Source organism: Eptesicus fuscus, chromosome 13 (genome assembly GCF_027574615.1).
Source record: "Eptesicus fuscus isolate TK198812 chromosome 13, DD_ASM_mEF_20220401, whole genome shotgun sequence".
In the NCBI taxonomy this organism is placed as follows: Eukaryota; Metazoa; Chordata; class Mammalia; order Chiroptera; family Vespertilionidae; genus Eptesicus; species Eptesicus fuscus.
Window position 1 is genome coordinate 32,407,985 of NC_072485.1, and position 25,185 is coordinate 32,433,169.

The window sequence follows — 25,185 nt, forward strand, 5'->3', positions numbered from 1 at the left end:
ATTATTCAACGCCAACATATGCAGAGTGCCTACTCTAGTTGCCAACCAATGGCAGGTGCTCAATAACTATTAGTGTCTTTCCTCATTTCCTCCTCCTCTTGGATCCCATGTTGTCAGGTAATAGATAGACTAAGACATTTTTACCTGGAAAAAATACATAACTGGTATTTTCATGCCATATGTTAAAAAAGCCTGATAGAAAACAACTAAAATAAAAAAAATTAAAAACTTTTAACAGTCTTAGCAAAACAATATTACTGGAGGGCCCTAGCTGGGTGGCTCAGTTGGTTGCAGGTTCAATTCCTGGTCAAAGCACATACCTAGGTTGCGGGTTCAATCTCTCTCTCTCTCTCTCTCTCTCTCTCTCTCTCTCTCTCAAATAAAAAATATATATCTCAGGTCAGGATTTAAAGAACACAAAACAATATTACTAGAGGGCTTCTGGTCAAGATGGCGGCATGGATAAGCATGGTACTTTCACCCTCCCTCAATCACATCAAAATTACAACTAAACTACAGAGCAACCATCATTCAAAACCATCTAAAATCTAACTGAACAGAAGTCCTGTAACTCAGGATATAAAGAAGTCACATAGAGACTGGTTTTTCCAACTTCTTGGCCCGTATAGGCCTGCCACAAAATGCATTACATTGAATGACACCTGGAACTAAGACTGCAACAGTAACTCCCACAAAAGTTCATTACCTTTACAGTGCTGTAAGACAGAATTTGAATGACCCCTCAACACAATCCTTATGCTTGAGACCAGAGTGAATAACTTGGGGCAGAAAACATCCGTGAGGATTCTAGAGACCTGCCAGAGTTGAGCTTCAGTATAAATATCATCTCCTACAGTTTCCTTCAAATCACTCCAAAGGACCATTTGCCTGGAGCTGTACTTTACCTGGGTTTCAGGAAACATTGAAGGAAAGTGAGATTTTCTTAGGCAAATATATGGAGAAAATAACCTATCTCAAAACAAATGCATATCTGATCAAAGATGATTTTCTTGGACACAACCTAGGTATCCATCATTAGACAAACTGATAAAGAAGATGTGTGTATATATAAACACAATGGAATATTATGCAGCAATAAAAAAGAACGAAATTTGCCACAACATGGATGGACCTGGGGGTATTCTAAGTAAAACAAGTCAGACAGAGAAAGACAAATAATATATGGTTTCATTTATATGTGGAATCTAAAACAAAACAGAACAGACTCATAGAAAGGCCAAAAGGGTGGTTGCCAGAGGGGGTAAAGGGTGGGGGGATAGTGAGTGAAAAAAGTAAAGGGAAATATAGTCAATAATATTTTAATAACTATGAACAGTGACAGTTACTAGAACTTATTTTAGACTTATTGTGGTGATCACTTTGTAAGGTATATGAATGTTGAATCACTATATTGTATACCTAAAACTAATATAACTAATATAATATTGTATACAAACTATACTTAAATGAATAAAAGAGAAAAACGCAAAAGACAAATACATTTAAAACTTACAAAAAGGGGAAAATTACCCAGTGTTCCACTTTTTAACATCAAGTGGTTAATATTCTAGTCATTTATCTGTGCATATAGACAAATTGGTCAAATATACAGATCGACAAATTATACCTGGTTTAATTGTACCAACAGAGAGAGATCAATCAATAGATAAATTTATAAAATGTGATCATATTTTGCATGGAATTTTAAAATTGTTTTTAATTCATCAAAGGAAAAGAAACATAAAAGGGATCACTTGAGTTTTAGAAAAAAAACAATATTACTGGAAATTATTTAAAACCACCAAGAGTTATTTATTAAATGCATCAGATTTTGAAAACCAAAAAAGTTTAGAGAAGAGAGAGAGAGAACAAAGAAACATAATAAATCCCAGTGAGACTTTGGACTAAGTAAGGGACTACCACTCGAGCCAATTTAGCGAACTTTTTACTTTACCCTGAAATTACAAAAGCCCATATCTCTATGGATAATCAAAACAAATTACTTCACTCAAATACAGATTTCTCTCCCTATTTCATAGGTTTCATATCCTCCCCCATTTGATGTTAGTAACTTCAGCTTCCTCAACTGATTAAATAAAATCGAAAACAACTCCTTGTGGACTTTACTTTCTGCCAGAATTGATCTAAATCTGTCCTAGGCAATGAACCTCTTCCTTGCCAAACAGTCTACCTTGATTAACTTCACAAGTTGGTTCCCTTAGGATGCTCACCCCTCTGTAAAACAAAAGAAATCCTGCTCCCCACTACTCCAAATTACCATTCTTCAGGGCATTTCTTCAAAACCCAATATCTGCTTTCTTTCGGCTAATTCTATGGGAATCATGCGTTCATCTGACCTAAGTATTCCACCTGATATGCCTAAAACTCAACCATGAGATACCTACGAGCATCCTAAGCCTGTTTTCAGGTTTCATTTATCTTTCTAAACTTAGACTCAAGACAAGAAGCACACCATTCAAATGTATGGCCATAATGCAAAGCCTAGAGCAGTGGTCAGCAAAATCATTAGTCAACAAAGCCAAATATCAACAGTACAATGATTGAAATTTCTTTTGAGAGCCAAATTTTTTAAACTTAAACTATATAGGTAGGTACATTGTTATTAACTTAATTAGGGTACTCCTAAGCTGGCCTTTGCTAAAAACTCAAGGGGCCAAAAAGCCACATGTGGCTCGCGAGCCGCAGTTTGCCGACCACTGGCCTAGAGGATTACTAGGCTTTCTCTGTATCAAGTATTGCCCAGAGCTGGAAGTTCAAAACCTTTTCTTTTCTCTGGAGCTTAACCCCCGGCGCTATTGGGAGAAGCTTGGGATCTTGCAGACCTCGAGGTCTGGCCAGTCCAATAGAAGTAGGCGGCTGTGGGAGACTGTCACACTCATCATTCCGAGTGGCCAGCCCTGGGTTTCCTCTCCAGGCTGTACAGCTTCTACTGTTGTATTTTACAGATGAGGCACCAAAGAGATGAGGTAACGTCCCCAAGGTCACACAGCCTGGGTTCTGAATTCAGTTCAGTTCAATTTAGCTTCTTGTTGTGAGCACCTTCTCCTCTGTGCTCAGTGCAGGAGACACGGAGATAAATGAGACTCCCACCTGATAAATGAGACTCTCACCTGATGGAGATTTCTCCTCTGTGATGTCATAGCACCTCATTCTAGTTCCTCTGATAGCATGCATCACTTTCAATTTTAACTATCTTTAGGGCCTTTGCTCTGGCTGTTCCTTCTTCCTAGCACACTTTCCTCAGATGCCTGCATGACTAACTCCCTCGCCTCTTTCCAGCCTTACCTCGGTGTCTCTTTCTCGGTGAGTCCTACTTTGACCACCCCCCTTAAAAATTCAACCTTCACCACCACCACAACTCTACCCCATCTCAACATCCTGACCTCCCTTACCCTGCTCTATTTTTAACTTTTTCCATAGCAATGATCAACATCTAACCTATTATACTGTTTACTTATTCATTATATTTATTACTTGTTAGCATTTCCCATCACTAGACTATAAGCTCCACAAAGGCAGGAATTTGTGTCTATTTTCATTCACTGATAGGCCTCAAGCTCCTAGAATTGTCATTGGTACATACTCCATAACTATTTGCGGAATGAATAAATGAATAAGTGAGTAGCTGACTGAACGTACTTCTTACCTATACTCGCAAACATTAAGCTCCATGAGGACAGCCTCTTGTTCCCTGCTGAGTCCTCAGCAAATAACACAGTCACTGGCACATTGTAGGCACTATGTACACACTATGTACACACTATTGCATTTAATATTTAAATAACTACTATCTCATAACCATATGTGGAAGTTAAATCACCTCCTAACTCCGTGTTTTTACCTGGGTGAGAAAGAAACCATCTTCTGTCCTCTCTCTCTACCCTCATTCATTAGGTGACAATGGGAGCCTTTATCTCACACATGGGAGGCAAAGTTTTCCTTAGTTCCAGATCTTCTCTTGCCTCAATCCAGGTCTATAGTTCCTCCCAGTTTTCTGGAGATGTCTAGACAAAATAAAGAAAAGAAAAGAAAAAAAACACAAGCTCAGTATTGGAGGAGCTGAAGTGATTGATTGTCCCACAGCCGGTGTTGTGGTAAACCACAATTAAGGACTTGAGGTAGTTGTGTGAAATGTTCTTGGATGTGTTTCTCCCCTTTTTCATCTGCTCATGAAAGACGGGAACTTTCTCCAACACCTCTTCTAAGCCAGGCCCCACGCAAGCTGATGTCACTTGTCAGTCAATAAATACATAACAGAAAGTGTTGTTGGCTTGCTTTGTTCATGCTTCAGTAACATTATAAAAAAGGGATGGAATTGACAAGGAAGAAATTTAGATTTGACTCCATTGGCATATATTGAGCACCTACTCGGCTCTAAAAGCTCTTGTATATGTAATAAGGAGTCTATTGCCCCTCATTTTGCACCTTTGGAGACCCAGGTACCGAAATGAAGATCACATTCAATAGCAGAGCTATTGGAACCCAGGACTTTCTTCATGGCCACATCCCATAATCTTTACATAAGTCTTCTATGGATACATTTAAATGTTAAATGATGATTGTGTATTAGCAACAATGAAATTCCATATCAGGATACTTCTTCTGTTTCTCCACTGCAAGCTTACTAATGTGTGGCAGTAAGATCTTCAAGACTGGATAGCAAAGGTTGGTCTACATTTTTAGCCCAGATCAGAAATAAAAGGCTGTGGTCGGGCTGGGCCAGCCTTTCTGAAGTATCTTGATGAATATACCTGATTGCCTAATCAACAAGGCTGGGACAGAAGAGCTTTTATTCCGGCCATAAAATCTGGGCCATTCATCCTCGACATATTCCTCTCTCCCGTGTTTCATTTTCCTGAGGTTCCAGCTGATAGCATGTGGGGGAGACGACAGTGATTTTAAGATGATTGATCTTTTCAGCTTCAGCCAACCCTGAAACCTGAAGCATTATTCGCCGTGGTCTGATGAGCTGCCTGGGCAGGTTCAGATTTGCCTCTGCTTCCCACAGATGGGGGCCTGTCAGTCGGCACTTCAGTGTGAACCAACCTGACAGATTGCTAGGACACCCTGAGAGAGAAGGCAGGCTGCAGTGGGCCCGTCCCTGGAGACTTAGATGATGAGTTGTCTGAAATGATCAATACACAGGCTTCTGGACATGCAAAGTTGGCTGGGAGAGGGGGGGCGGGGGGGGAGAGAGAAAGAGAGAAAGAGAGAGAGAGAGAGAGAGGTGCTGTCGCTGGCAGCAATGCTTCTTCCCCAATTAGAATCAAAATGCAGCTGCAAAAGGACCCAGACCATGGTGCCCAATTAGTTCCATCTTCCATTATGACCGTGACTGCCTGATTCCTTGGGTACAATAGAAATTGACATTTCTCAACACCCTCCTGACATAGAAGGAAACAGTCTGGGACGCTGAGAATAGTATCTTTAAAGAGCATAAACCTGCCTTGCAAGGTTATTGGTGATTAAATGACATAACCCATGGGATACCATAGTCTCTGGCACATAGTGCAGCTACTCCATAAAATGGGAACAGTGCCTGCATAATAAGGGGTATCTTTCCAATCTCAGATAATAAATACCTGTAACAGTGCCTCACATGTAGGTCTACTGTGTGCTCAGTAGTCGCTCAGTAAACAATGGCATGTTAGCCAATGGCCTCAGCAGTATTGACAGAAGACAATGTGTCCGATCCACTAAGACCTATTTGCTTATAGCTTTGGTGCCTTTTCATTGGGGACAATTCATTATTGAACTAAATTTGGTAATAAGTGGCCTTGTGAGCCTGGACATGAAGATTCGCCCAGAGAGGTGTGGATGTTATGATTCCTTGGAGAGATGTACGAAGTAATCAGTACAGAGCTGCGTTTCCCTCTTCCCTGGATGAGTGTGTTCTGACTTGGGACATTGAACTGTCTGGACTCTTACCCGGATGTTCATCTTTCCTAAGAAAGTCAGGAAAGCTTGTGCTAGATGCCACTCAAGCCTTTCTTACCTTTTTTTCCCAACTGCCCAGGCTTTTATAGGAAAGAAAATAAACTGTTGGATTCCCTGTGACAAGTACAGGTATAAGTGACAGATTGAATAATATAAAATAATTTTTATTGGGTATCTGCTATGTGGGGATAGAAGGAATGTAAACCTTCCCCCATCCTCCATGCTTGTTCCAACTAGAATATGCAAAATGTTAAATAATCACAATACAAGTTGATATAAGAGTATGTGAGAGGGGCAGTTAACTGCCAGCGAGGGCGTGGGGAGGGGAGAAGGAGTGGTCCTGGGACTGATGGAGGAGATGACAGAGTGATTTTCACAATGCAAACACAATCCTATGAGACATACTAATATCATTTCCCCAAAGTGTCTTGCAGGACAAAGGCACAGAGCATGACAGCTGAAACACACCTTAGAGAATGTTTCTGGCCTGTTAATTATATAGAAGCTGAAGCACAAAGAGGTTAAGTAACTTATGCAGGTTCACATAGTAACGATCATGTTGATGGCAGAACTAGAACCCTGACCTCCTAACTCCATCCAAGGTTCTCGCTACGTCCAGGTTGCCTCCTGTTTTTGAAACACTTCGTTATCAAATTTATCAGTGGGTGAAAGAATGCTTTTAAGAAGAGAAAACAGTTGGAAATGTATCATTTGTAAAGTAAGAGCAACTAAAGTTCAGACCCGTGCTTCCAGTCCCACATCCCCCTGTCAGGAAAATGTTTTGAGAAAGTTTACTATAGATGCATTTTTATATTAGACTAGTAGCCCGTTTGCACGAAGATTCGTGCAATAGACCTTCATTCACCTGGCTGCCTGCACCAGTTTTCTGCCGGCACCGGGGACCCAGGCCTTGGCTGTGGCCACCGCCTTCTACCTTCTTTCAGGGTCCCGGTGCCGGCAGAAAACTGGTGCAGGTGAAAACTGCACCCTAGCGTCCCTGTGACCCGATCGCAGGAGCGAGCCGACCTGCGGAGCACGCACCCGGCTGGCACCCAAGGCCCGGAAAGCCCGGGCGGCTTCCCGGGCCTTGGGCCCCGCCGCACCCCAGCGTCCCTGCGACCCGATCGCAGGAGCGGGTTCGGCTGGCTCCTGTGATCGGAGCAGGTGCTTCCCTGCAACGGTTTCCTGGTGGGCGTGGTTGATGGGCGTGGCTTGGTTGGTGGGCGTGGCTTGGGCGTAGCGAAGGTGTGGTCAATTTGCATATTTGTCTATTATAAGGTAAGATTTAAAAGACACCATATTACAGTCTCCCTCCAATACTTGCAGAAATAACTCTCACTCATTTCTAGAGAATAGAAGGAGTGAAGTTAAAAATAATACTTGGCAGTTCTTATGCTAAATGTTTTTCCTATGTCACCTCATTGAATCCTTGCAAATATGCTGAGACTTAGGAATGATTAAGTCCATTTTATAGGTAAACCAAGGCTCAGGTTAGTCCACTGATTTTTGCCAACGACACTCAGAAAGAGGTGGGCTCACTTGAATGTGTCCCTTTATTCCAACCTCTGTGCATTTTGAACGATCCTGAGCCACTTCCCTTAACAATGGAACGTACCCATCCAAGCCAGGCACAGGGGGAGGAGCAGAGAGAAGACTTTGTCCAGCTGCTTTTGTTCTCTCTCCTGCTGCATGGAAAGATGAGAACCAGGTCTCCTCTCATCAAGCAGAAGCCTCCACTTCAAGAGACAGGAAATTGAGTTGAAGCACTCTGCTTCTTGGACCTTAAAGTTGTCATGGAAACCGAAGCTTCTCCAGCCCAAGCAGTTCACAGCCCAGGAGGGGGTAATTTGCTGGTTCATTTGTTCCTTTATAAATGCATTTGCAAAGGCTAGACGTGGGAGCTTCTGACCCTCAGTGGCTTCTGATCCAGCGCAGTAGATGAATCACATTCCCAGTCTTGAATGGGCTTCCCACTTCAAGGAGCCAGCAGACTGCTTCGCAACTTAAGAAAAGGAAAGGGCTGCTTCTTTTGTGTGTCAGTTTCCTTATCAGAAAATAGGGACAATAATATTTCTCTCATAGGGTGTTTGTGAGAATTTGGATGAAATATAAATGTAGAAATTAAAGCCTTAAGTTGTGTTTTTTTAAATATATTTTTCTTGATTTCAGAGAGGAAGGGAGAGGGGAGAGAGAGAGAGAAAGATCAATGATGACAGTGAATCATTGATCGGCTGCCTCCTGCACGCCCCACACTGAGGAACGGAGCCCACAACACAGGCATGTGCCCTGACCAGGAATCAAACCAACGAACCGTGACCTCCTGGTTCATAGGTCGACACTCAAATACTGAGCAACACCAGCTGGGCTAAAGCCTTAACTTTTTTAACTGCAAAATAGAAATGATCGTACCTATATCTCAAGCTATTTACAAGAATTCAATAAGATGAAATCATGTTGCCCTAACCTGTTTGGCTCAGTGGATAGAGCATCGGCCTGCAGACTAAAGGGTCCCAGGTTTGATTCTGGTCAAGGGCATGTACCTTGGTTGCAGGCACATCCCCAGTAGGGGGTGTGCAGAAGGCAGCTGATCAATGTTTCTCTCTCATCGATGTTTCTAACTCTCTATCCCTCTCTTTTCCTCTCTGTAAAAAAAAAAATCAATAAAATATATTTTTTTAAAAAGATGAAATCATGTGAAGAAATGGTACTTTGCACATGGCCGGCCCAATAGGAGGTACTCAGTAGGTTGTTATTATTGTCACTGACTAGTTTTTATTCTAAAGAACCTCTGAGAGGACCATCAAACCAGTGGGCTTTGCCTTCTATCGTCCCTCTCGTAAATCAATTTGTGTCTTGTCTTCTGCTATCTGTTTCCTCTTACTGCTGTAACAAATTACCTTCCTCCATCTCCCAACCCAGCAATGGCGGTCTAGTCCTTCTCATGTAGCATCTCTCTGACCTATTCTTCTGTCTTCTCTCCCATGGTTAAGGACTCCATTGGCTCCCCCCAGATAATCCTAAATAATCTCCCCATCTCAAGACCCTTAGCCCTTATCACATCAGCAAATCTCTTTGCCATATAAAGTAGCATAGTTACAGGTTCTGGGGAGTAAGGTGTGGACACCTTTGGCAAGAGGGACTTGGGAATTCTTCTTCCTACCATATCCTGGGCAACAATGAGAGACATCATGTGCTTTTTCCTGTTCTTAGGGCTACTATTCCTGTGAGTTCTCTCCACCCTTGCCATGCCACTATACCAAACTCAAAGTGGTTCAGCCAAAATCGATCCTCTGACTAACATGCTATTATGACCCATGATTATGAAATGTTACTGCAGTCTTAGCACAATAGAGAGTGTGGTTGTTTGGGGTGGGAGAGGGTTGCTTGCAAAAACACACGGGTTGGTTAACAGGAAGTTCTCTGGCCTCACAGAGGCAGACAGGTTTTGAGCTGAGTTCTGCCCCACCACTTGACAGCTGGTGTGACTCTTGTGTGACTCAGGATATGCTACTTAGATTATCCAAATATATATTTTCTCATCTGTAATACAGGGCCGGTATATGCACGGCAGGGCAGTTGTAAGAACTGAATGTGCGCCGAAACCAGTTTGGATCAGTGGATAGAGCGTCGGTCTGTGGACTGGAAGGTCCCAGGTTCGATTCCGGTCAAGGGCATGTACATTGGTTGCAGGCACATACCCAGTAGGGAGTGTGCAGGAGGCAGCTGATCAATGTTTCTCTCTCATCGATGTTTCTAGCTCTCTATCCCTCTCCCTTCCTCTCTGTGAAAAATCAATAAAATATATTTAAAAAAAAAAAAAGAACTGAATGTGCACTTAATAAACAACTCACACCTCTCTCCTAGAATTCAGTCCATGGTGTCCTTATAAATGTGACCATCAAATCACAAAGTCCTTGGACATGTGGTCTAAGTCCCACATTCCTAATCGAGAATTCCAAGCTGGGCTTTAGATTCAGACACATCTATCTATATTTAAATCTTGGTTCTGCCACATACTAGCTTTTTTTTTTTTTCCTCCATTTTGGATCTTTGAGTCTCATTTCCTTTATGATATCAAAACTGCTTGCATGGCAGGATCGCTATCAGAAGTAATAAAGTGAAATTCATTCTGTTTGGTGTTGGGCACTTTTGAGTTAATGTCCTCATTATCCATATTTCATCGATGAGGGAGTCATCATCTATGGTTCAGAGGCCATCTAAGAGATGAAGTAACATACCTCCTGAAATTCACAACTAGGAATGGCAGAGTTGGGACTTCAACCCAGGTCTCTTCTCTCTCCAATGCTCAGCATATAACCCAACTGTTGTCCTCCTACCCAGGAAACTGAGTGAGACAATGAACATAGAGTCCTTAGCACATTGTGGGCACTTACTAAGCACAGTTTCATCAGGTACCCAAGTATCTCACAGCCTCAGCCCGGAGCCTTCAGGATGAGCAGCTTTCCTCTTCCCTCCCTAGACTCCCCGGCTTGGCCCGGGGCCACCACACACTGAAATGCAGGAGGGGCCGGAGGATGGGAGAGCCACTGCATTATTCATGTCTAATTCCTCTTGTCTAATGGACTTGTTAAAAGCACCCTGGGTGGGAAGTGTGAGTCTTAATGGCATTTTATAAAAGTTGCTGTGATGAATTAGCCCATAAAGCAAATTAAAAACAGCTTATCGCTTTTTAAATTAAGTGATGAGGCATTGGAGCATTTTTCCCAGATGTGACGATCCATTAATATCCAAAGGAGCCAGGCACTGCTGAAACGTGTCAGCTGCTTGTGTTTAGGGGCCTGACAAGTCTGAATGGGTGTGATCCTAGAGGGGAAGGTTGTCCGAGATAAATAGCACTCATGGAAAGAGTGTCGCCACGCCCCTTCCTCCAGGACCCTGATCGCTGAAGGCCAGAGTGGGAACCTCCCCTCAGGGATTCTTGGGAAGAGAATGGAGCACAGGACATGAGTGTTTGACCCTGGTGGGCACCTCTGGGAACAGTCTCTACTCCCCTCCCCTTACATGTGGGGACGCTGAGGCTTTGGAGAAGTGGGGCTCCTGAAGGTCATCGGAAACATTTCCCCGACCTGCACCAAGGACCCACTTAGTGCCCAGTGCTGTGCTGGGTCCTGAGGATAGAGAGGGTTTTAGATGTCTATACAGTGTCCACAAGACAGCTATGCTAAGTGGCCCCCTGGGACCCAGTCCATTTTTTCAGAATAATAATCATTACGGTAATAATAAACAGTCGCTGAGCACTCACTAGTGCCAAGTTGGTGTCGCAATACTTCGCATATATTATTTCATTTAGTCATCAGCTGCTATTACTATGCTAGTTTTACCGTTAATAACACTTGAAATCCAGAGAGGTCAAGTAACTTGTTCAAGGTCACACAGTTAAAAAGTGGCAAACCCAGGCAGTCTAATGCTAGAGCCTGCCTTCTCAGCCACCACCTGCCAGCTTTCCTGGTGGCTTTTCTACCTCCACTCCCTACACTTTACATTCAGAAGGAGCCTGGAGCCCAACCAGAGCTTCAAAAAGTTTTAAGATAAATACTGGGATAAGCCAGGCCAGTGTGGTTCTGTGGTTGAGCAGCAACCTATGAACCAGGAGGTCAGGGTTTAATTCCCTGTCAGGCCACATGCCCAGGTTGCAGGCTCCATCCCCAGTGGGGAGCTGGGGGGGGGGGTGGTTTGCAGGAGGCAGCCGATCAATGATTCTCTCTTATCATTGATGTTTCTATCTCTCCCTCTCCCTTCTTCTCTGAAATCAATATATATATATATATAATTTTTTTTTTAAAGAAATACTGGGACAAGAACTAAATGGCTGGGAACTTCAGGGATTTATAGGGGAAGAGGTGGTCAACTCTGAAGGGAACTCAGAGGTTCGTGGTGCTGCTAAGGTATGACCATGGCCAGAGGTTGACAAACGGGAAAATTGAGTCTGATGTTGAAATAGCCAAGAATGGGGATTTTGAACTCAGAGCTTGTTCTAGATCCATTCTCTACCATATGTGTAAGTGTGGCCTGGGGCAGGTCCCTTAACTTCCTGAGTTTCCTTCTCTCGTCTGTAAAACAAATACGAATTTCTACCTTTTGGGTTGCTCTGATGTCAAATAAGACAATGAATGCAAAGTGTTAGGCCCCCTAACATGGGCATTAGTCCTGATTGCCATCACGGTTATCATCCTTGCCACCTTGTCACCACCTCTGCCACCTCCCAGATTGAGGGGGAGACACGGTAAAAAGAATTGAGCTAGGACTGGGGATCAGGAGACCTAAACTCCAGCCCCAGGTCATGTATCTGGGGTTGCTCAGTGGGCCCCGCCAGATAGATCCCTTATCTACAGTAAGGGGATACCACTATGTATGTGGACATACTTATTTGTAGGGTTGCATTGAATCACAAATGAGGTAGTGCATATGAATATGCTTTACAACCTCCAGTGAGTGTTGGGGTCAAGACAACTCCTGGGTCAATGATTCACTAGGAGGGTTCACAGGCCTTAGCCTCATCATACTCATAACTGATTTATTAGAGCAAAAGGATTCAAAGCAAAATCGCGGAAAAGGAGCATGAAAACTGGGTACTGGCTTCCCAGTGGAGTCACCCAGGACATGCCCAGTGCCTCCAGCAGGTGTAAAATATTGTCTACCGGGGAAGCTCATTAGAGACTCAGGGTCCAGGGTTTTCATTGGGGGCTGATCACACAGGTATCCTCTGCCTGGCAAATTTCCAGACTCCCAGAAGAGAAGCCAGTGTTCAGCATCATGTTACCAGTTACACAATTTAGGCAGAGTGGAAACCGTGAGAAACTTCCCAAAACCTAAGTTCTCCAGAAATAAGCCAAGAGGCACCCTTGCAAGCAGGCCTTCTGGAAGGTAGTGGCCCCAGGACTGCTGTGGCAGCCACTTTTTGCACAGAGTAGCATTTGTAGAAAGGATTTTTGTGAATATACCCTCAAAAGGGAAAGGGGAAATAATAACAACAACAGTTCATACTTATTGATTGTCACTATGAGCCAGGTACTGTTGTGCATGCTTTCCATGTATTGCCTTAGGTAACATTTCATCCATACAATTCCTTCATGGAGGTACTGTTATCACCACTCTGTTACATAGGACAGAACTGAGCCCTAAGAGAGGGAAAGTAGCTTACCTGGGTAACCAGCTATATGACTCATAGGAAGTCATAGGCCAGGATATGGCCCTCACAGTATGGCTCCTCAGTCTATATTCTTTTTTTATTTTTTTTTTCTTTATTTATTAAGGTATTACATATGTGTCCTTATCCCCCCAATGCCCCCCCTATCCCCCCACTCATGCCCTCACCCCCCTGGTGTCTGTGTCCATTGGTTATGCCTATATGCATGCATACAAGTCCTTTGGTTGATCTCTCCTCCTTACCCCCACCCTCCCCTACCTTCCCTCTGAGGTTTGATGATCTGATTGATCTGATCGATGCTTCTCTGTCTCTGGATCCTCAGTCTATATTCTTAACCCCTGTGTTACACGCTGCTATGCGGCACCTACCAGGGGCGGGTGCTTTGTGTGTGCTGTTTTATTAATGCTCACAACAGCTCCCTGTGAATATAGTTATTGGACTAATTTCACATGAAAAAACCTGTGGCTCAGGAATGTTAATTTATGCCACATCACCCAGCCAGAGAAGTGACAATTTCCAGAGTGGGTGTCTGTCCTCTCCCCGCCCTATTTTCCTGGCACAGGCTTTGTTGAAACTTTTGGTAGGAACATGCAAATGGCCAAGGTAGAAAGGAGTCATTCTGAGGCTGAAACTGAAAAACTCCCCGCATGTTCCTCCCATGGGGATAGAGTTAGTGGAAGAAGGGGAGGTGTTGCAAGGAATTCGACTTTTCCTGCAGCATTTCAGAGCTTTAGATGCTGCCTTCAGCTCTTTTCGGTTGCCATGACAGCAGATGTGGCATTTCGTTCATAAGGAGGGGAAAAAATGAAAAGAACCCCACTTAGTCCTCAGTGATATTAGAAAAGTCTGTTTCCCAGATCTAGCTAATTTTTCTTGCATAGTGGTTGCACTCCAGGGAAATTCTTAGAATGGAATCACAGGGGAATAAAGAGGGAGATGGAAAAATCTGCTTCTCTAGAGAAATTGTATGCTCTGTGTGGTGGTGGTGGTTTGTGAGAGTGGAGCGTACAGGAGGAGGGGGCCAATATAGGATTTGAGACAAATTGTACCTTCTGAAGGCAACAGCTGGTTGTTATAAGGCCTCGGTCATCATTTTAATTCTGCTTCCAACTCCCTCTCCTCACCAGTCATACATGTGTTGGGCTTTGCTAGGCTAAGCAAATGCTCTTCGGTGGGGAAAGCATGATACATAAAGCAAGACATACGACCCAGAGTGATAATTGCAGTGATGAGGTGGGCTCAGCGTTCTGTGGAAGCAACAAGATTTGTCTTGTCCGTGTGATTTTGATCTATCTATACACACACACACACACACACACACACATAAACATAGGTGTATAGATTTGCATTATTGCATTTTAAGCATTTACTCGTGGCATTATATTAACCTCTGCAACCATCCAATTTCAGTGATGGTCCAGTATTCCAGCTGAGTGGAGGATCACAGTCCCCTGTGAGTGGACATTGGAGTTTTTACCGTTTTCCCCTATTATAAAGGAAAGGGTTCTACAGAATGGTACATCAGAGAGGATTTGTCCATAACACAATTGTTTCATTCAGAAAGATGCCCGTGCTTCTCTTCATGGTTTCCTTCTTTTTCACGATTTTAAAAAATTGACCATAGTGGAAAAGAAAAAAAAAATCTTCATCAGGTACTAAACCAGGGGTCCTCAAACTCTTTAAACAGGGGGCCAGTTCACTGTCCCTCAGACCGTTGGAGGGCTGGACTATAGTTTAAAAAAAAAACCTATGAACAAATTCCTATGCACACTGCACATATCTTATTTTGAAGTAAAAAAACAAAACGGCAAAAACACCCGCATGTGGCCCGCGGGCTGTAGTTTGAGGACGCCTGTTAACTAAACTATCTCTACCATCTCCTATTATCACCTTGTCACAATGATAGTCTCCAAGAAAAGCTCCCCAGTTTCAGGAGTCTAGAGGCTCCCCCTGCAACCACCAAGGAGAAGCAAGAACTAACCTCCATTTGTGACCAAAGCAACGGGAATGTGGACTGCGACTTGGGAGTTAGTCCTAGCAGCTGGCGGACGGGTGCTCAGGGCAAGCGTGAACAATCGAAACTGGGAATCCTAAATCTGTGCTCCAGGGAGTCCTAACTGTGTCCTCTCTTGTTCTTCCCTCCAGAGCCATGTTTGACTACGACAAGAGCAAGGACAGTGGGCTGCCAAGTCAAGGACTTAGTTTTAAATACGGAGATATTCTCCACGTGATCAACGCCTCTGATGATGAGTGGTGGCAAGCGCGGAGAGTCACCCTGGATGGAGACAGCGAGGAGATGGGGGTCATCCCCAGCAAACGGAGGTAAGAAGGCCTTCTCTGTTTCAGAGCGCTCGCCCTTCCGCTCTGCGGGGAGTGGAGCTGAGGGAGGAGGAACATGCGGCAAAGTGTTCCCAATTATCTCAGTGAGTGGGATAGTCAGTCTGCGGGGAAATGGTTAGTGGGGACAGGCGACACAAATTACATAGTCTCACTCCCTTCATATTCGGGTTTTACTGAAACTGGTGACTGTGATAGGGCACAAAGGAAAAAAGAGGATCTGCCAGCACTGCCTTCCTCAAACCTCGACCAGCATTCCCAGTTGCAAGATTATGCCCGTCAGCTTGCATGCTGACTTACACCCTCAGAAGCCTTGTTCCAAAGGTTCGAAATTTAACAGATCATTTCCTAGAAAGACCAGGTAAAAGCCAAAGAAAGTAGATTGTTGACTAAGATAAGACCCTGGTTGTGTGTTACCTCCAAATATTGAAGGAAATCAGCTACAAACTTCCATTCCCTTCCAAATCCAGATGCTTGGGACGTGAGCTGTCAAATCGGGTGAGGTGGAAAGACTGAGTTTACAACTGCTTTTCACTCCTTTAGTTACCCTGTTCCCCACCCTACCCTACACCTTTCCACTCACGCCCACTCAGATATTTAGTTCCGTGTTTCCTAAGTCGAGAGTATTATGCTCTTTCTTTTCTAAGGATTTGTTCAACTCTGCTTTAGAAAGGCAGGAATATACTTCAGAACAGCCAAGTCCTTCACCCGTCGCAGCTTCTAATCTTCACCAGTGGAAAGGACCTTCCCTTCCCCCAGAGACTGACTAAGAACCAAATTATCTGCACCCTAGAGAAGAGATATGGCAAGAAATGAAAGTTGGGAATAATGCTCATTCAGAGCAGTCACCATGAGCTGCGGGTTTCTCAGAGGGCTCGCCTCACATCCAGACCCCCAACACCTCTGTAAAAATCCTCAGTGAAGAATGTAAGTGCTGCCACACACAACGTGGTCCGGTGACTGAGCTGGCTCGAACCACAGTGGAGAGATGTAAATTATACCGAAGAATAACCCCACAAGAGCATTTGCACCCCAGAGAAGACTGGTCTCCTATCTTTCTCTGCCTGTGGCCTCGCAGCCTGGGGAGAAAGGGCCTGAGGGTGGGGGGTGGGAGTAGCAGGCCAACTATTCACAGCTGCTCCCTCACCTTGAGGTGTGGACTTGCAGAGAAGCAAATGAAACTCCAGGGACCCTCCCCACCTCCCTGCCCTTGCCTAGGACTCTCCCACCAGCAGACCGAGCCCTGGGGCTCTCTAAACCTCTGGGCGCCTGGATGGCTGCCTCACGTTGCTTTGAGAGGACATTCAGAGTTTGTGCCATGGCTTGTAATGTTTTCTGAACTATTTTGTATTCAAAGCATTTCTCTCAGCCCTAGTTTATATTCTGTGTCTCTCTATTTTCATTTACTTCAAAAAAGAATATGTCAAAGCAGCGTGCATTTTTATTTGGTTTGATTTCATTAACCGAAGCTGTCTGAGGGGCTGCTCTGTAGAAAAAAGCCCCAAGGATGAAATGGGTGGGGAAGGAAAGCTATGTGGGAATAGACTGCAGCTCATGTTAAAGTGCTTTTTGTCCACTCACAGTCAGAGCTGCTCAGAGATGGTGTGGAGTACCGGAAAGATAGTGAGCCAGAATAATGATTTTCACACCAGGGAACATTATAAAAACTTACATATGCCCACCCCCTACCTTCCCCCCACACCCTCGTTCCCCCCACCTCCCCCCCGCCCCCTGCCCAAACACACACACTAAGATTCTAATTCAGTCTGCCTGGATGGGTCCTGGAAATCTTTATTTTTCTGTAAATTCCTCCAGGTGATTCTGATAATAGAAGATGTGGTGTCAGGAAAATTGCACAAGGGATTCAGGCTTTGGATGGGAGAGTTGAACTGTATGATTTTTCAGCCTCTTTCCAACCCTGTGGTTCTGTGATTCTAATCAGCCTTGTCAATACTTCTTCCTTTGTTGGATTACACACCCTTTTCTTCCCAGGAAACATTCTAGGTGCTATTCTTCTTGTAATCTTCCACCTACTAGCGGTCATTCTTAAGTTGACTGTCATTTTGAGGGGGGTGAGAATCATTTTAACAACCATACTACAGCTGGCCTGGAAAAGAAGTTTGTCTAGTGAATCTAATATTGATATTTGTTTGTATTGTATCTCATTAAGGTCCAGTTCCCTCCTTCATATGTGTGCATGTGTGTGTGTGTGTGTGTGTGTGTGTGTGTGTGGCTGTAAATTAATTTCTCTAAAATTTTCTCTTTAGAATTTTAATTCATTCCAAGGTCATACATTTCATTGTAGAAAAGTATAAAGAAGAAATTAAAATCATATCTCACAGAGTTCTTTTTTAAAAAACCTTTATTGTTTAAAGTATTACAGATGTCCCCCCTTGCCTCCCCCCCCCCCCCCCCCCCGCACTGCTCCCCTCCACCCAGTTCCCACCCCACCCAGGCCTTCACCATCCTATTGTCTGTGTCCATAGGTAAGATCTTTGGTTAATCTCTTCCCGCCCCCCCACCCCCTTCCCTCTGAGATTCATCAGTCTGTTCCATACTTCCATGCCTCTGATTCTCTTTTATTCACCAGTTTATTTTGTTCATTGCATTTTGTGTTCATTTATTTTAATTTTTAGATTCAATTGTTGATAGATATGTACTTGTTGCCATTTTATTGTTCATATCTTTTATCATCCTCCTCCTCCTTCTTGAATACCCTTTAACATTTCATTTTTTTGCTGGTGATGAACTCCTTTAGCTTTTTCTTATTTGTGAAGCTCCTTATCTGACCCTCAATTCTAACTGAGAGCTTTGCTTGGTAGAGTAATCTTGGTTGTAGGTCCTTGCTATTCATCACTTCGAGTATTTCTTGCCACTCCCTTCTGGCCTGCAAAGTTTTCGTTGAGAAATCAGCTGACAGTTGTATGGGCACTCCCTTGTAGGTAACTTAACTGCTTATCTCTTGCTGCTTTTAAGATTCTCTCTTTGTCTTTAACCTTTGGCATCATAATTATGATGTGTCTTGGGTTCCTCTTGTTTGGGACTCTCTGTGCTTGCTAGACTTGTAAGTCTATTTCTTTCACCAGGTGTGCCCCTGTGTGGGCTGTGTGCACAGTCTTTTAGTTGAGCCTTGATTGCTCTTGGCGTCTATGGAAGGGGTTGGCCTCCAGGTCAATTGGCTGTGATGACCAGCTGCAACTACAGTAGAAGAGCTACTGTGCAGGAGTAGCTGTGAAGCAAGGCAGGCTGGTGCTAGTGCTGGGTCTTGGGCCTTTCATTGATAGGTTTGGGGCACACTGTCACCAGCTTTAGATTGAGAGATTTTAGCAAAGTCTGAAGCCTGAGCAGGGACAGGCCATTCATGTGGAAAAGTGGGTGCAAACAGGTTGGGTGGAGCTGTAAATTGGATTGGGTGGGGTCTCAGGGAATCACCAAGGTGGAGCAAACAGTCTGGGCCAAGCTGATGGAAACTCCATTGGGAGGTCCCAGCACTAGAACAATGAACTCTGCGAGCAGCCCTGTCTACGAGAAAGCCTCCCCCGAGTTCCTGCCCTGATGCCAGACAATTCAATTCCGCCCCATATGTGTCTGGGTGCCCCTGGTGCTGGAGCTCAGAAGAAGCAGGACCGTGTAAGTTCCTGCCTGGTTCTTTAAAAGGAACACCTGGGTCTTCACCAGCCTCTGTGTCACTCAGCCCCAATCCCCACTGATTTTTATGGCCCAAAGTTGCAGGGACTTCTCTTCCCAGCTCTGGGACCCAAGGATAGGGGTCTGGTGTGGGGCTGGGACCCCTTGCTCCTCATGGGCGGTTCCACAGAGTCTGTCTCCCTCCCGATTAAAAAGGGGACACAGGTGGGTGCCAGTCCAGCCCATTCTGTGCCTCTGCCTCTCCTACCAGTCTCAATGTGCTTCCTTCTTTACTTCTCTAGTTGTAGGACTTCCATTCAGCCAGCTTTTAGCCGGTTCTAAATGATGGTTGTTCTGTGTTTCAGTTGTAATTTTGATGTGGTTGTTGGAGAGGCAGCAAGTACAGGTGTTTATCTACACCACCATCTTGGTGCTTCACAGAAGTCTTATGCACTTATTTTAATGCAACTTAAAGCCTGTCATGAGCCTGTTCTGAGTCTACTCTTTAATACTTTACTTCTAATGAGGCAGTCTCATGTCACATTACATTCAGCTCAGAATAAATGGCAACTGGTACAAATATAATTTACTGTTACATTGGGGTTATTTTTCCATTCTTAATTTCCCTATAGCCCCTTTTATGGCTCTAGTTCAGCTAGTGAAGTGGAGCTGGAAAAATCTCATAATGGATCACATCAGTGTGTGACATTACCACTTACAAAAATGTTTCCCTATTATGATTCCATTTAATCATCCCAGTAAAACCAAGATGAAAGTGATTGCCTTCCCCCTCCATTTCTTGAAGATGGTGAATGAATTTTATTTACCAAAACACCCCTAAGACATGATGCTAGACACTGTTCTAAGTCCTTTACAATAACTTATGTAAACCACATTGCAACCTTATAAAGGAAGTGATATTATTTTCATTTGATAAATCAGGAGGTTGGTTAACTTGCCTAAAATTGCCTAGCTAGTACATGACAGAACTGGGATTTGAATCCAGGCTGCAGAATTGATGTTCCTAATTCATATGCAGTCCTATCTCCCAGAGTTACAAGAGTAAGACTTCTCAAAATGTAATTCAGCAAGCATTGCTTGCGCAGCATCTGGGTGCCAAGAGCTGTCACTGGGCCACTATCTGGAGCCCAACATTTGTGGGGCCAGCATGTAGCTATGGTACAGCTGCACTGTGACTAGAGCAATGAGGGATGTATCAGAAGTAACGTTATTGTCCTACTCGACTCAGGCTGCCGTAACAGAATACCACAGATTGGGTGGCTTAAATAGTAAACATTGATTTCTCACAGTTCTGGAGACTGGGAGTCCAAATTCAAGGTGCTGGCTAATTGGGTTCCCAGTGAGGGCCCTCTTCCTAGTTGGCAGATGGCCTTCTTGCTGTCTCCTAACCTGGCTGAAAGAGAGATTGTTTTTTTCATATGTCTCTTCTTCTAAGGGCACTAATCCCATTTATAATGTCTCCACCCTCCTGACCTAATTCTCTCCATAAGGCCCCACCTCCAAATACCATCACATTGGGGATCAGGGCTTCACTAGATGAACTGACAAGGTGGGGGTTGAGGGCACAAACCTTCAGTCTATAGCAGGTGTCAAGAGAAGTGAAAGGGCAGCAGACAGAGGGATAGATTCCATCTGATGACAGCACTGCCTCTGTATTGTGCCAGGTACTTTCAAATATACAGTTGCATTTAATCTTCACAAAAGCCTTATAAGGAAACCAAGGGTTACAGCCAGTCAGTGGCTGAACCCAGGTCTCTCTGGTAGTAAAACCATGTGGCTTTCCACTACACCAGGTGTGTACCAGGAGCCCTTGGAGTTCTTACTAGTTTTTAGACACTGTGTGAAACAATTTTCTTGTATTATCATTTAATATTCACCATAATTTTTTGAAGTCTGTGTTAATATTCTAATTTTAACAACATGAACCTGAGATCCTAAGAGGGTGAATGACCTGCCCTAGGTCATAGAGCTAGTAAGTGGTAGAGGCGGAATTCAAACCCAGGCTTGTGTGGTTTCAAAAACCTGGGCTCTTAACATAAATCTGTTTTCTGAGACTACATAGTTTGGGAATGGCCAAGCTGAGATTTGTTCCACAGTCTTTAATCCAAGTCTCTATACGTTGCCCTACAGTGCCTGGTCACCTGGGCTCTCAGATGACAGATCGCAGCTGGCATTGCATAAGGGTTTTCTGGCCTAGCTTTCGCAGCAAGCCTGTGGCCAATAACATGGATGGCATTTCCATTCTCCCTGCAACAGAACCTTGTGGAGCACAGCCAAAGGAACACCCAGCACCAAATGATGTTCCCACCATCTAGCACTCCAAGCCTGACTTCATTATGGGGTTGGCCAGAATTCAGATGGGAATTGGCTGAGAGGGCAGAAGGAGACAGTTGGGCTCATTAAAGCATGACCATGTGCTTCTCTCTGGAGATGCTCGATGTCAGAACCAATTGCTCGTATTTTGCCATCCAGTTTATATTTTCCGTATTTTGGTCAGCGACCAAACCAGGGCGGAGAGGATTATTTCTGCTTAAACAATCTAATTAATTGCTTGCCTCTCTTGAGTGTGAGAGAAGTACAGCGGTTCTTCTCAACTCTATTCTGTCTACCTTTTCCTTAGATAAAGATTTATGAAATTTAATATCACCTATTTCTGCCAAAGGAGTCTTACTTAGTAAAATATTTAGAGAAGGTGATGCTAAATTTACCAAGTGAAAAAGTCGTGAAACAACGAACAGTTGTTTTTTTATCAGACACACTGGTTTGGTCACGTCACTTAAAGTCTCTGAGCCTCAGTTTTCACATTCAAGTCAAGAACTAGTAGCCTCCTTGAGGGTTAATTTATTCGTGCATTTATTCAACAAAGATTCATTAAGTTCCTCCTCTATTTCCAGCTCCATGTTAAGCTCTGGGTCATTGTACAGATGATAGATAATATAGGCAAAGTGCTTAGAAGAGCTTCTGATACTTTTGTGCATTCGCAAAGGATGGATATTTTCCTTCAGATTTTGAGCTTTTGGTGCTCAAAGCACTATGTAGGTCCCTGTTTCCCAGCCCTAACTCTCACTTCAGCAATAAGCTATCCACTTGCATCCCAAGAAGCCACTGGAGAGAAGCAGGGACTGAATAAGGTGAGAAAGAAAAGATAAGCCACAACCACTACTACGAAGGAGGGGGGTTTGCAGGGAAATCCAAGGGGAATCAGTGTGGGCCTGGGTGATGGGAAAGCAAGACTATGGTGGGGTTTCTGTGAACACTAAAAAGACTGCTGAGGAGAGAAATCAATCACATACTTGTGACGTAATGTTGCAAATACACATTTGGCTAACCTGAATGTCAGTGTTAAGAGCAAATTAATTCTTAATATTGAGGCCAGGCTGTTAAGATATGGTATTATCTTAGTGATTCTATGCTTAAATTGTGTTATGTTTTATTTAATTCAGGACATTTTCGATATGGGAGTACAAGGGAAGGGGTTGTTATTAATTGTGATAAACTCAGCCCAGACTAAGAAGGAATTGTATTGGCCATAAGTACATTGGCTATGTACTTCCCGTCCAGAACATCACGTGTTTTTTGAAAATTCCCATTAGATAAGGAAGGTGTGGAAGGCCCTTGAATGCTGTTTCTGAAGCAGAGTCACTAAAGTTAGCTGTTAGCAGGTACTTGTTCAGGCCCTATTTCTACCACTTTCTAATGGCGTACACTTCAAGTCTCAGCTTACCCAGCCATAGAAGAAGGTTGATAACACCTACATCACTGGGTTATGGGGAGTAGAAGAGATCGTGTAAAAGTGAAGGAATTCATTAATAATTATATGTTAAAACTTCAGCCACCACTTATATATCATCATTATTAAAGAAACTTTCAACCCAAGTTGAAAGCCAAACTTCCTTCATGAGTGAACCAAACCATGCCACCTATATAAGGAAGGCTTTAAAAATTGTTATTTACTAATTCTGTTGCCTGTTTTAAGAGTAATAATACACCATATCAAATATTAGGTTTGTATGCATGTGTTTGTGTCTGTCTGTCTATTTGTTCATCCATCTGATAACATTCTTTGCAACCCTTTTAAGATTTAAGGGATGGACCATTACAAATGGCCTAATAGGGACACTTCTTAAGAAATCTGAAAAGAATGGACTTAGGAACCACAGGGGGGAAAATTAGAATGCTGTGGCCAAACAATTTTTAGAATAGAATACTGATCCTAATATTATGCATGTCCGGGGCCCACATGAGTTCTATGGATTTATGCAGAATTTGCACAGCCTGATCAAATAACCATGTGTATTCTCTGCATGCTACAGTCATTTTGGCAACATCTATTGGACTCGTCTTTTCCACAATTAGCCTGGTTGATGTAAAGAAGCCAGGATAAAGTCAGGGCTATAACAGCGGTGTTAGAAAAATCCAAAGAAATGAATATGAATTAGCATTTGCTCTTGGATTAAAACTGAGAAAAGCTGAAGGAGCTCAGAGAAGGCATTTTGTCAGGGAGCATCTTTCCAGCTGGCAGCTCACCTTCTCTGAAGTCTTCCTTGCTCTCCTCCCAACTCCTGAATGTCGGGTGCACATAGAAACTCTCCGTGGAACACATTGCTTTCATATGTGAGGTTAGATTTGAAAAATTGTGTTCAGCTGTTTCCACTCAAATATTCTACTCTCACATTGAAATAAATACATTCTGAAACTCCATTCTGTAACTATAGAAACCCTGATTCTCACTGTGTTTCAGCTGGAAGCACAAAAGCTCACAGTTTAAAAGGCGTATGTTGTTAATTATTAATCTATGAATAGCTTAGATTTTAGAAACCATTAAGTTTCTCTAGATTTAGGTTTTTCCTCTTTTCTTTCTTTTCTTTGCCCATTTTTGAAATAAGAGCTAGCCACACTTAAACAAAGTGTCATGTTATAACAATGCAATGAATATTCTGTTAGTTCAACAGTTACTTATGGAGGACTCGTTATAACACATTGTGCGGTGATATATGGGCTTGTTTTCCAAGACCGTAGAGCCTTGCCTGTGTAATGAGAAATAAACAGACACAGGGAAATGAGAGAGAAGCCGACACAGAGGTGCAAATAAGTGCTATTGTGGCAGAGGAAGAAACGATGTGACACACTGGAGAGGCAAAACATAAAAAAATAGGAAGGTATTTAAATGTTTGCCTTTTCCCCTTTTTCGATGCCAGCCTTCAAACAAGGCACAACTCCTAAAATATTTATTTTACTGATATTCCTCAAGCCCCTCTCTCTCCTCCACTTCACTATGATATCTAATCATTTCCTGCCTGGGTTATGGCAATATCTTCTAAATAGGCCTCCTGACCTGGCCAGAGTGGCTCAGTGGTTGAGCATCAACCTATGAACCAGGAGGTCACAGTTCAATTCCCACTCAGGACACATGCCTGGGTTGTAGACTCGATCCCTTGTGTGGGGCATGCAGGAGGAAGCCGATCAGTGACTCTCTCTCTCATCATTGATGTTTCCATCTTTCTCTCCCTCTCCCTTCCTCTCCGAAATCAATAAAAAGATATTTAAAAATAAATAAATAGATAGATAGGCGTCTTGCTTCCAGCTGTCCCTTCCCTCCTCCAGTCTTTCTTCTTCACCAGGGTCATTTATTTAAAATGCTAATCTACTCTATTACTTTCCTGTTTCATATCCTCTAATCATGAGGATTCCCCAAGGAAAAAAACCCAAGTCCTTAGTGTGGGTGAATACCCTTTACAAGGAGGCCCCACCACCAGCCTCACTTCCCCATCCTCTATGTACCATGTGCCGGAATCTTCCTACCACCTTTAGCTTGCTTATAGCCTCAGCTCACGGTGTGTGTTGTCTCCCCTGTCCGGGAAATTCTCCCAGAACTTTTCCTACTGACAAGCTTTTCTCATCCTTCAAGTTCACATAAATTGACACCTCTTTCAAGAAGCCCACCTCAATGCTTTCCACTTCTCTTTATCCTTCCATGAGATATATGCTCCCACATGGCTATCAAAGGTCTAACTGTGCAGCATTATCAATCTTTATGTTCTTTGCAGTCATGCTGTTAAAATGTTTTCCCCTGT

At 43.5% G+C, this 25,185-nt stretch overlaps 1 protein-coding gene across 11 annotated transcripts in view; it reads left to right on the forward strand.

The window, feature by feature from the left end:
- DLG2 (discs large MAGUK scaffold protein 2) overlaps positions 1–25,185 on the forward strand; it is a 1,173,098-nt gene that overhangs the window by 1,088,612 nt on the left and 59,301 nt on the right. For all 11 annotated transcript variants that reach the window (XM_054725747.1, XM_054725750.1, XM_028128522.2 and 8 more), the window contains one exon: positions 15,272–15,448. In XM_054725747.1, the coding sequence (XP_054581722.1) occupies positions 15,272–15,448 (177 nt within the window). The remainder of the gene's footprint in view (positions 1–15,271; positions 15,449–25,185) is intronic.